This window comes from Mus musculus, chromosome 16 (assembly GCF_000001635.26).
Source record: "Mus musculus strain C57BL/6J chromosome 16, GRCm38.p6 C57BL/6J".
Taxonomy (NCBI): Eukaryota; Metazoa; Chordata; class Mammalia; order Rodentia; family Muridae; genus Mus; species Mus musculus.
The window spans coordinates 91,810,512-91,822,614 of record NC_000082.6 but is presented as its reverse complement, the minus strand read 5'-3'; the positions used below and the strand labels follow the sequence as shown (position 1 = coordinate 91,822,614).

General features: G+C 45.9%; 1 protein-coding gene across 15 annotated transcripts in view; it reads right to left on the bottom strand.

Moving 5' to 3' along the window:
* Positions 1–12,103, bottom strand: part of Itsn1 (intersectin 1 (SH3 domain protein 1A)) — a 191,282-nt gene that overhangs the window by 97,977 nt on the left and 81,202 nt on the right. For all 15 annotated transcript variants that reach the window (XR_001781793.1, XM_006522934.4, NM_010587.2 and 12 more), the window contains 6 exons: positions 10,462–10,525; positions 7,076–7,213; positions 5,658–5,770; positions 3,945–4,207; positions 2,015–2,164; positions 1,796–1,936 (listed from right to left, as the gene is read on the bottom strand). Coding sequence is in view for 14 of the 15 variants with exons in the window: in XM_006522934.4 (XP_006522997.1) it covers positions 1,796–1,936; positions 2,015–2,164; positions 3,945–4,207; positions 5,658–5,770; positions 7,076–7,213; positions 10,462–10,525 (869 nt within the window). In the remaining variant the exon portion in view is untranslated. The remainder of the gene's footprint in view (positions 1–1,795; positions 1,937–2,014; positions 2,165–3,944; positions 4,208–5,657; positions 5,771–7,075; positions 7,214–10,461; positions 10,526–12,103) is intronic.

The following is a 12,103-nucleotide window of genomic DNA, read 5'->3' as shown; positions in this document are numbered from 1 at the left end:
CAAAGCCACAGTGCTACGTCCCCACCCGAAGGGGTAAAGCTCAAAGGATCAGATGCTGGTGACACCACTCACCTAGAGAGTAAATGTGCAAACACCACCGAAGGTTGCTCACCAAACTTAGGAGTAGCAATTCACAGTGAAAAGTTTGCCCAAGGGCAACAAAACATTTCCAAACGAGACCTGCACACAAATTCTCCCAAACTGGAGCCAGCAGAATGGCTCAGCTGGTGAAGCCTCACCCAGTTGATGACCTGAACTCACATGGTAGGAGAGAAAACAACACCCTCGAGTTCACCTTTACATGCATGTTCCCTACATAAAAAGTAAAAATGTAGGAAAATGTTTTTAACTCCAAAACTGGGTAAATGGTGGAATGCTACCCTGGAGAGAGAAAGGAACCTACTCACTCAGCATGAATAAACCCTTTAGCCAACATGCCGAGAGGACGGGTCTGACACGGACAGACCACGGACAGTGCCAGCATCTAACAGGAAGGCAGCAAGATGAAGGCAGAGATGCTCCAGTGCTCCCCTGTACCCACCTAGTCAGCTAGCCCGCACTCTCACACACCTACAGAAACACTTGATCCACGAACTTACTGAAATTATCAAAGTAAGGCCAGCATCCCACTGAGGAACATCATGTCCCTTGAGACCTGGTTCCTACCTGCTTCAGCCAGTAGTCTTGGTTCTTGGTGCTATAACTTGCCTCCCATAGCCTGGGACACCCTTGGACAGTCACTGCTCTTCCCTTGTCTTGAGCTCGCTCCCCAGATATCCCCAGAGCTCGGCCCATGATTACTTTCAGATCTCCGCTCAAATGTTACCAAGATCACTCCGCCTGTCACCACCCAGCCTCTATGGCACTTTCCATATCCTACTGGTGCCAAGTTGATTCCTGATCTGAAACCCTGCCATCTAACAAGATCATCTGAAATGCTTTGAAGATTGACATGAAGCCTGAAGTGGGGAATTCAGCACCTGACCAGCTAATCACTGTGATGGTTTGCATATGCTTGGCCCAGGAAGTGGCACGATTAGAAGGTGTGGCCTTGCTGGAGGAAGTGTGTCACTGTGGGAGTGGGCTTGGAGACCCTTCTCCTAGCTGCCTGAGGAGGAGAAGTATGTTTCTGGCTTGCTTCCTTCCTTCAGCTGAAGATGTAGAACTCTCAGCCCCTCCTGCACCATGCCTGCCTGGATGCTGCCCTGCTCCCACCTTGATGATAATGGACTGAATTAATGATAATGATAATTAACTTAATGATAATGGCCAGCCCAATTATATGTTGTTCTTTATAAGACTTGCCTTGGTTGTGGTGTCTGTTCACAAAAGTAAGATCCTAACTAAGACAATTACAGTGCAGATGCATTAAAAATATCACAAAATTATTTTCAGGCCATTCATGTAAGACATAATTTCATGTTTAGAGTGGGCTCCTTTCCCTAAGACATTCATTATGTTTATAAATATTCTAAGTAAAAAACAAAACAACAAAAACCCCTGAAATTCTAACGTTCTGGCCCACCCCTTCTGTGCTTAGGTGGAGAGTGACTGGCCTGCCGAGAGCAGCTCCCAAAAGGCAGCCTCTAGTCTCAGTGGTTCTCCTGCAGCCTCAGGCCCACAGGGACCTTGCCCACAGCAGTGTTAGGAGACAGTTGTGGGTTTACTTGAAAGGCCCCTTTCAGGCAAGGACACAACCTAGTTGCTTCCTGCTTGCCCCCCAGCACCTAATGATGGCTAGATGGTGAGCCTTTGTTGAATAAGTGGGCGATTCAAACTCAGCCAGGGAACTCACCTGCAACTGCTGCTGTAAGTGGGTGATTTCAGCAATTCTTAGCTCTCTAGACTTGTTCGTGCTCTCAATTTCTTGCCTCTGGGTTGCCAGTCGACACCTGATATCCTGAAGTTTTCCTTCTAGCTGATGCTTTTTGTCATTCTTCAATAAAGGAAAATGACAGGGTCAGTGTGAGGTCAACGCCCCAGTGTGGGCTGACCCAGGGCAAGCCACACTCACCAGAGCTTCTAACTCAAACTCCAGAGTCTTCCTCCTTGCCTTCAGGACCACGGTGCCCTCCTGCTCCTTGTTCCTCTGATTCAGGAGTTCCTGTCTCCGGTTCCGTTCCCATTCAAGTTGTCGCTGCCTTTCCAGTTCCCGTTTTGCGGCCTGTGGTTACAGACAGCTTATTAATTCCTTAATTCTGACACCGTGCAATGTTGCTTTTTAAAAAATGCCTAGTAAGCCCTTTCTTTAAAAGGTGAAACATCTCCCATTGCAGGGCTCACCCAACACTGGCTCTGAGTTACCTTACACAGGTGAGCATTGACAGAGCCCTGCCCACTGCAGCCCATTCCTCACGCCTCCCAGAAATCACAGTGCGCTAAGTAAACATGTCCTTGTTTGCAGACTCAAGGAAGAAGGGAATTTTTATATCTAATAAAATCAACCTAAAATCCTTAAGGACAAAACCAAATAAACTCGATTTTCTTCTGTTGAAGAAGTTGCTATCTGTAAGTTGAAGGTTCCTTGTCACGATGATGACGGAGACCATTCCTAGGTGCCTGCATGGCATCACAGGGTAACCACCCTATTTAACTATTTGAGTGGAGTTTTGAATCTGCGGCATTTTACATTCAGATTTACACACCGGGCACACTCCAAACATATCTGTATTGGCTAGTTTTGTGTCAACTTGACCCAAGCTAGAGTCATTGAGAGGAAGGAGCCTCAGCTGAGGAAATGCCCCGCTGAGATCCCTGGGCTGGTGGTCCTGGGTTCTATAAAAAAAGCAGGCTGAGCAAGCCAGAGAGCAGCACACTTTCATGGCCTCTGCTTCAGCTCCTGCCTCCAGGTTCCTGTCCTGTTTGAGGTCCTGTCCTGACTTCCTTTGGAGATAAAGAGCAATGTGGAAACAAGAGCTGAGCAAACACTTTTCCTCCCCGACTTGCTTTTTTGGTCACGCTGTTCTGTTGTAGTGATAAAAACCCTAAGACAACATCTCCAGTTTTAAAAGCCCGGGATTCCCATCTTCCTAATCACACATTTTCTTCTTAAACATAAAAGCTGTAGTTTCAAAGTATCAACCCAGTCTATACTGACTGCTAGGCAGTGTACATGGCACTTAGTGTGTCTACCTCTCACGAAGCAAGCTTTCAGATATACTGTGACACCCTGGAGGACAGACAGAGCCTTGGGCCATCTCTGTATCTTCAGGGACTAGTGATGTCCGCATGTGCTCAGCCCTGCTGTGTTCAATCCCCAGCACCAAATAAATGAAAACCCTGTTAGTATCTGCATATATCTGCATATATTTGCTGTTAGTATCTGTATATATTTGCTTGAACAAAAAGCTAACAACTACATACTGTTTCTAAAGCATTAACTAGGAGATGATACCAAAACTATTTTTTAAGATTAATTTTTATTTTATGTGTATTGGTGTTTTGCTTGCATGTATGTTTGAAGGTGCCAGATGCCCTAGAATTTGAGCTACAGACAGCTGTGAACTGCCCATAGGGGTGCTGGCAACTGAACCCTGGTCCTCTGGAAGAACAGCCAGAGCTCTTAACCACTGAGCCATCTCTCCAACTCCATCAAAACATTTTTTAATAAGGAAAACCTTGCCTTGATATTTGGTTCACATAGAAGGGCGGTGCTTTTGTAGCAATGCACTCAGACAAGACAGACAAGAACTGGCTTCCACTATCCGGGTCTGACACCAAAGTCACCCCTTCTGTTAAGTGGCGAATAAAGACAGTATATACGGTAGCTCTCCTGGGGAAGAGTGGGAGGAGAGTGGCTGGGGAAGAGCTGGTCACTGGGTCCTGACACATTCTGGAATAGAGGGTGAAGACTGAGCAACTCTGGATACCCTAAACCTCACAAGGGCAGGGCGGCGCCTGAATCTCGGCCCTGCCGCGGGCGGGCGGGCACACTGCTCACTCACCTCGCGCCTCTCGATCTCCTTCCTCCTCTCCTCCTCTCGCTGCCGCTCCAGCTCCCGCTGCTTCTCCAGCTGCTTCTCCAGCTCCAGCTGCCGCTTGCGCTCCTGCTCCTGGCGCTCCCGCTCTTTCCTCTCCTGCTCGGCGCGCTCCAGCTGAGCCAACCGCTCCTGCTCTTTGCGCTGCTGCTCCAAGAGCGCTTGGCGGCGCTTCTCCAGCTCCACACTGCCTCGCTCGAAGTTCTCCCGCTTCTTATCTTCAAATGTCACTTAAACAAAGGACACACCAGCGATGGGAAAGTCATTGCCAAAGAAAAACTCAGGTGCATGATGGAATACAAACCCAAACCCAGAACTGCCCAGGTTCCTAGGATGTCCGTGACTACTGCAGAAAAAAAAAAAAAAAAAAAGCAAAGCCAAAATATCCTGACAGTGTCTTATCCTGTTTAAAATCATAAATTGATCTTTACAGAAAAAGACAATCCCAAAGCTAAGAAATTTGTGTTTGACGACGACACTTCATTTCCACCGTTAGCGTTAGCAGAGTGTGGCAGTCTCTACACACAGGACAGATACTTCTGTTCCCTCAGCCCCACTCTTCCGACTCATTCTTTGGAGATGCATCTTCCACACACTTCTCCATGATGGCCAACCACAGGTAGGCTTAGCATGCACACAAGGGTCTCCGGAGTGACTTGTTTTTTTGTGCCTTAAACCTTAATAGAGGCCGGGTGTGGTGGCACATGCCTTTAATCCCAGCACTCGGGAGGCAGAGGCAGGCGGATTTCTGAGTTCGAGGCCAGCCTGGTCTACAAAGTGAGTTCCAGGACAGCCAGGGCTACACAGAGAAACCCTGTGTCGAAAAACCAAACCAAACCAAACCAAACCAAACACCTTAATAGAAACCACGTGTGGTAGCATGCACCTGCAATCCCAGCATGCACTCAGAGAGACTCAGGAAGATTGCTGTGAGATCGGCTAGCTTGAGTCACATACCAAGATTTTCACATTGCAGAAAACAACCAACCTGATATGATATTCCTGAGAGTATAATCATAGTAATATTTAAATTTCTCAGTATACTTAACATACAGCCTTGCTCATAGGTCATTTACAACAGGTATTTTATCACTGAACCAAACTGAAAAGCAATGTAATCATTTGGAAGAGTTGAATGCCTCAGGCAACCAATATGAGGGAAGCACAGAAACGGCAGCCGGTGACACTGGCAAGGACGTAGTCAGAACAGAGAGCCTCAATAAATTTAAACTGCTTCTGAGCAGCACTGTCATCTCATTATTGATCAGAGCCATGTATTCGCAGACTAACTTACTAGCATAATAGATTTGCCATTAAACTGAGGGTTATTTAAAAATCAGCTCACATTAAAACCACTGTATGTTCCTTAGGTTAGCAAAATAAAATAATGATAGGTGACTCGTTTTCACTGCTGCATTGGTGCTACCAAGAAACCACCGTAAAGTTGGTGCTCTCTATTCCATAGAAAACGCCTATAAAAGTTTTGTTTCACAGGAAGCAATCAGATCCCACTTCAAGGATGGACTACAGGTGCATCACAACACTCATCAGCAATTCCAAAAGCACCTGTGCCCGCCTTCTGGCCAAGCATCAGAAACTAAGTGTGTCCGTCTCCATGTCTGCATCTTGTGTCTTGTGCTAGAAATCTCCGTCAGCTACTCAGCTCCAGGGGCCACTCACCAGGCAGTTTCTTCTCTGGCTGCTGCTCATCCTCTGACGACGGCTCCTCAGGCAGCCTCTGATCCACAGAAGAAGAGCTTATGACGGACATCCCACTGCCGGAGCGAACTCTTCTGCGAAAGACAGGAAGACAACACATGAAGCTGTGGGCAGCACCGCACCGGGCAGAAGGAAGGGCTGACTATCTGTCTCACAAGCTTGCTCTAGCTGTTACTGTAGAGATGCAGCTCAGTGCTGGCGCATGTGCGCACGTGTCAGGGCCTGGGCTTGCTCTGATCCCCAGCGCTCTGCAAGCCATCATGCTCCCCAAAGCCAATGGACAATTTAGAACAACCCATGAGGGTCATGGGACCAATCAGTGCTGAAGTAACTCTCAGCTTCCCCAAGGCAGGCACTGGCGCAGCTGACTGGGGGCAGAGGCTTCCCTCTAGAAACACTATTTTAGTCCCTCCTAAGCACAACATACACTTGTCATTCTGAAAACAAATCAACTCATTTATGTATAAGTGTCACATTATACCCTTAACCCTTGTCAACCGTTAAAACCTTCCTTCAGCTGGGTGTGGTGGCGCAGATTTTAGTCCCAGCACTCAGAAGGCCAAGGAAGGCAGAGCCCTAAGAACTCAAGGCCAGCTCGATCCACACAGTGAGTTCTAGGACAGCCAGGACTACAGAGTGAGAGCCTGTCTCAACGAAGAGAAGCAAAAAATTCTCACATTCTTTTACTGCCATCCTGAAAGTTCCCGAGGCTGTGAGGTTTTGCTGCCTGCCACTCCCAGCCTGTAGAGTTGCATTTTGCTCCCAGCGCCACGCGAAGCAGATACTCATGGCTCCATGGCTCGTCATTTAACTGTGCCCAAGCCTCACGTGGAATCTTGAGGACTCCTCATATAAACTCAGGTCTTAAGTTGTCTCTCCCCAGGGAAACGGAACATTCTGGGATGATGGGTTTACACACTACCATGTGGGAAGGGGTGACAGTCACTGGAGGCGTCTCCTGACTGTATCTTGGGGTGCTCTTGCCATCTCCTGAATCTGTTTATTCCAGGACAATTTTTAAGAATTATTTTCCTGATCATAATTTCTACATGACCAGCATTTTTGTCACTTCCTGACTGTGTGTGATTTGCAGGTGTGATCTCTGATTTCCTGCCTGTCTGCTCACTCAGCTTCTCCTTCACTGTGAGCTTACAATTTCTGGTGAGCTTTGGCAACAGGAGGGCACAAACATGAACAGCCTTGGTCTTGTACTTGATGGCTCCTGCTGTAGGGATTACAGTAGACCAGAGCGAGACCAGGCTCAACAGGGAGCTGAGATAAATCCTACAATTCATGAAGAGTTGACCTTCATGCCAGCAAAGGAAACAGCTAGGTTTGGAATGCATGCATAATTCTTTCAAGAATAAAACGTTACTTACCTGAAGGAAGGAGGGATGTATTCTGGAGGCAGGACGGGCGGCAGTGGCTGACCAGACATGGCAACATCAATTAGGTGCATAGCTAGGATAAATTCTTCTGCAGTGAGTTTTCCATCTTGATCAATGTCAGAAAGATTCCTAATTCAACAGAAAATTCATGCAATCCAGTTCACAAAAAATGCAGAGATCTTACTATTCACCAGCGAGTTGCAAGTTCTATTTCCTTACTCTGATCCTGAGCCAACAGAATCCTTCAGCGTGCCAGCTTATAGAACCAGTTCTGTTTCAGACTACTGGAAGGATAAAAAAGATCATCCACACAGTTGGACCGTCTTCAGCATTCAACAGATGCTAACTATAATTATAACAATCCTCTTCTAGATCCTTGCAAGACCATTTAAACCATATTATACTTAAGTACTTGTAGTGTTAAAATTCTACCTGCTAGACAAAGGGCTGACAAAATAAAGGATAACACAGCAAACTATTTCATGGTCTATAAGACACAGCAGCCCTGTTATACCAAATTTAACTCTTGACAAGAAGTGGTGGACAACATATAAGTGAATGGGCATGTCTGCGTTTACTATAAAACCTCTACAAAAATAGGAGCAGACAGGTTCCACCCAGGGGCCATTCACGTATCTAGGAGTTGATCTCTCTAGTCTCCAGTCCACCTCTGGAGTTGGGGGCATTTCTCCCACCTCATTCTAACAATCCAATGATCATCAGCCTTAAAGATGAACTTGTCCAAGTAGCCAATGCAGTAAACAGCTGGTCTTTCAATCACAATCAGGAGATGTCGTTGGAGCATACATTTACTCAGAAGGTCAACAGCACAGGCTGCTTTAGGGTAAGTCAGACGGAATGGTTTTCAAAACTCCCATTCTCCCCCATAAACTGGCTAAGGAAGAGCCACGAAAAGTAAAGTTTTTTTTTTTTTTTTTAGTGTGGAAAAAAAATTATATCATTCTAATAGCGATGCCTTGAATTATCAATGAAATCAGGTAAATCATCAATGAAAAGTGGAAGTAAGTACAACGGCACCCTAAGAAACGTTCAACCAGCTGCACAGCTTAGACCTGTCTCAGAGGGCCCTGGGGTGCTGGTTGGACTAGACTTCAAGAGACTGGATGTGTCACAGGTAGGGAACACTCAGTAGCTGGCCTATTCTAAGGAAAAGGCAGACTCTACTACACAGGAGGGAAGAAGAGAGGGGAACAATGAGCTTAGTAGTCTCTTGTAGAGAAGTCGTATCACCCTGCATCAAATGCCAAGACTTGGCATGTGAGCAGTAGACACCAGGCCTATTTTCCAGGCTGCCAGCAACATACAACTAAAAGAGGCATGCTTCACAAGAAATCATTCTCATTCTTAGAGAGGAGGAGGAGGAGGAGGAGGAGAGAAGGGGGAGGGGGAAGAGAAAATAATTTTGGTTAGCATTTAAATAGAAGGAAACTTTCCTAGCTGGAGCCACACTCATCAATGCCTATTAGAAGTTATTGTGCATTAGCAGGGGCACTGTGCATTTCAAAGGACGTACACGCTCTATACCACTAGTCCTACTGCAAAGAGCAAAGCAAACTCTCTCAGTCGTTTACGCTGCTGCAGTGCCTCAGGAGGCACACACGCTGAGTTGCCAACCAGGACAGAGATTAAAGCGGATTTTTAAAATATATCAATTAATGAGCTGAAGAGATGGCTCTGCGGTTATGAACACTAACTGCTCTTTCAGAGGATACAGGTTTGGTTCCCAGCACTACAGAGCTGGGCTCAGTTATCTCTAACTCCAGATCCAGAGGATCTGCTGCCCTCCTCTGTAGCTGGTCTTATGCTATTTTGCGGGTTCCTCTTTTTTCCACCTTTCTCCACATTTTTTCTATCCTTTCAGTCCCCTAACACTAGATAAGAGAGGAAAAAAGGATAGAGAAGAAAGGAAAGAGATCTCTGAATAAAGTCAGGGGTGGACGATGTTATCATTAGACTACTTCTGCTGACCAGGGGCAGCAAGTTCCTTGGGGCAAGTTTGATCTTTGCCATCAGGATATCGAATTTCTTCTTCTTGTTGTTTCTTCTTTGTGTATGACTACGTAACAAATTGCAAACAGTAACCCATCACCCCTTTCAGGGGCCCAGCATTTATATACCCTCTAAACAGTCCTCAGAAGTCAAAATGTCACACAAGGGCAGAAAGTATGTGCAGCTGGCAAAATCACACCCCTGCCAGAGCACAAGGCAAATCATAGTCAGCTGCTGTAGATAATCTGAAGCAGCCCCATATCCCACACCTGGGATTAAAAGAAAACCATTGTAGTGGTTTGAATATGCTTGGGCCAAGGAGTGGCACTATTAGTAGGTATGGTCTTGTTGGAGAAAGTATGCCATTGTGGGTGGGGGCTATAAGACCCTCCTCATAACCACCTGAGAACCAGTCTTTCAGCAGACTTTGGGTGAAGATGTAGAACTCTCAGTTCTTCCTGCACCATGCCTGCCTAGACATTGCCATTCTCCCACCTTGATAATAATGGACTGAGCCTCTGAACCTATAAGCCAGCCCCAATTAAATGTCCTTATAAGAGTTTCCTTGGTCATGGTGTCTGTTCATAGCAGTAAAACCCTAACTAAGACAACCATATTCCCATAATATTTCTGTGTTTTTTAAAGAAACAAAAAATTCTCACTATACTTTTCTGATCTCCAAGGGCACCAGGCATGTACTTGGTACACAGACATATATGTAGACAACACACACAAACACACACACACACAAATAATCATTAAAAGATATTTAAATATATGAATTAAATATTGTATAGATTTGTTTTACTCCTTTGAACAAATAAAACTATTAGCTGATGTAAGGCATTTGAAGATTAGCTCGCTAATTTGACATGAATGACTACTTAAATATTTAGGTGAACTGGTGACATAATGGTTATAGTTAAATAAAAAAACTAAAAGTATTTGTAAGTAAAACAATATAGAGGTTTGGTCTGAAGTCTTTGGGAGAAAGGACTCTGGCCTTGGGTTAAGAATTGTTAGCCAGGGCTGGAGAGATGGATCAGCAGTCAAGAGCACTGACGGCTCTTTTAGAGGTTCAAATCCCAGCACCTACATGGCAACTCACAACTGTCTGTAACTCCAAGATCTGACATCCTCACACAGACATGCATGCAGGGAAAACACCGATGCACATGAAATGAAAACAAGTAAGTTATTAAGAGAAAGAACTGTTAGGTTATACGTCAAGTCCTTAGGGCTTGTTGTGTTAGTGACTGAGCATATTCCATCCTCTCTAAACAAGGATCTGAATCTCAAAGCCGATGAGGAAACCCACCCTAAGCGCGTTCTACTTTATACAAACCACGGAACGTGTGCTTCCTTACCATATTGAAGCCAGCTGAGCCTGGGGTAAACTTGATTGCATGAGAATAGTTCTTGCCTGGGGACCTAACCAGAAACCGAGAAAGGACACGAGGTGAGTCATCAGACATTCCCTGAGAGTCCAGAGGCTGCACACAGGTCCCCGCAGTCTCCTGCAGCCACAATACTGCACAGATTACCCAGGAGCACTCAGGAAGGAAAGGAAGCTACAGCTCAAGGGAGGAAAGCACAGCGGGGTCAGACTCTGCTGAGCAGATGACCAGCAAGCACACTGAAGACATGAGCTTCAGGCTGGGTGTGCTGTGCACACTGTTAGTCCCAGCACGTGGGGCACAAAGGCAGGAGGATCTCTGTGAGTCCCAGGACAGCATGGTCTACAAAATGGGTATAGAAGAGTTACAGAGAAACCCTGTCTCAAAAAAAAAACCAAAGACTAGAGCGTCAAACAGACTGCCCCTTTGGTCAGATTATTTCTTTTTGTGTGTGTGGGGCTTTTATTTATAAATGGAGACTTAATACCTATAGATTGAATATCTTCTGCCTCAGATACCACCAGCTGATTTCATCATGGCTGTCATCAAACAAAGAAAAGAGGAAGAGGCCTTAGCAGGTCCTCTAACGGTACCACTACAAATACCAACCATGTCACTACATATGCATTAAGATGTGAGTAGCTAGCCGGGCGTGGTGGCGCACGCCTTTAATCCAAGCACTCGGGAGGCAGAGGCAGGCAGATTTCTGAGTTCAAGGCCAGCCTGGTCTACAGAGTGAGTTCCAGGATAGCCAGGTCTACACAGTGAAACCCTGCCTCAAAAAACCAAAAACCAAACCAAAACAAAAAAAGATGTGAGTAGCTAAAGGTCACTAGAATTTCAACTTTCCTTTCAAAATGAATTTTCTGTTGTTAAGATAATGAGCATCTTTATTCTTGGCACAGAGTAGCTTTAGCTCTAAGATTAAAAATTGTAATCACAGATTCTGAGTGCTGGGCCAGTGTCAGGGAAGCGCAAACAGTCACAGTGTAGCACGGTCTCAAAGGTGTAGTGCCAGGAACACTCATGAACCAAGGAACAGGAAGATTCCTTTCCCAAGTATAAACTTCAGATCCCCATTAGTTTCCAAATGTCACCTTACTGTGAAACACAGAAGCAGTTGTGTTCCTGCATAGCTAGGAGCAGAGGCTGCGATGTCCCCAAATGAAGGGAAGCATCCTAACCAGCAAGATGCTGCAGGCCCGGCTGCTGAGGGCCTGGGGCAGGGGAGCTGCTCCCTCCCAGGCCTGCTCATGTCCGGGCTCTGAGCACATCTGTGACAGGTGAGGAACCATAACACCGAGCTGGACACCCATGCACAGTTTCCCAGCAGGTGATGGGTACCATTTCTATTACTGGAAATATTTTTAACTGTTATTTACATATAACGTATTGGCAGAAAAGTGTACATTAATGTACACGTGCAAACTCACACAATGTATGTCTTTTCTTAGAACTCATTTTCTAAGTTGACTGTCAAAGAGCATTTGCCTGGAATGCAAGAAGCGCATCTTTCCTTCTCCTCTTTGACTCTCCTAGTGAGGAGAGTCAACTTCTAATGCTTCTGTTAGCCCTGGCTAGCTCTGCTCAGTAGAGCACACATGGCCTCGAG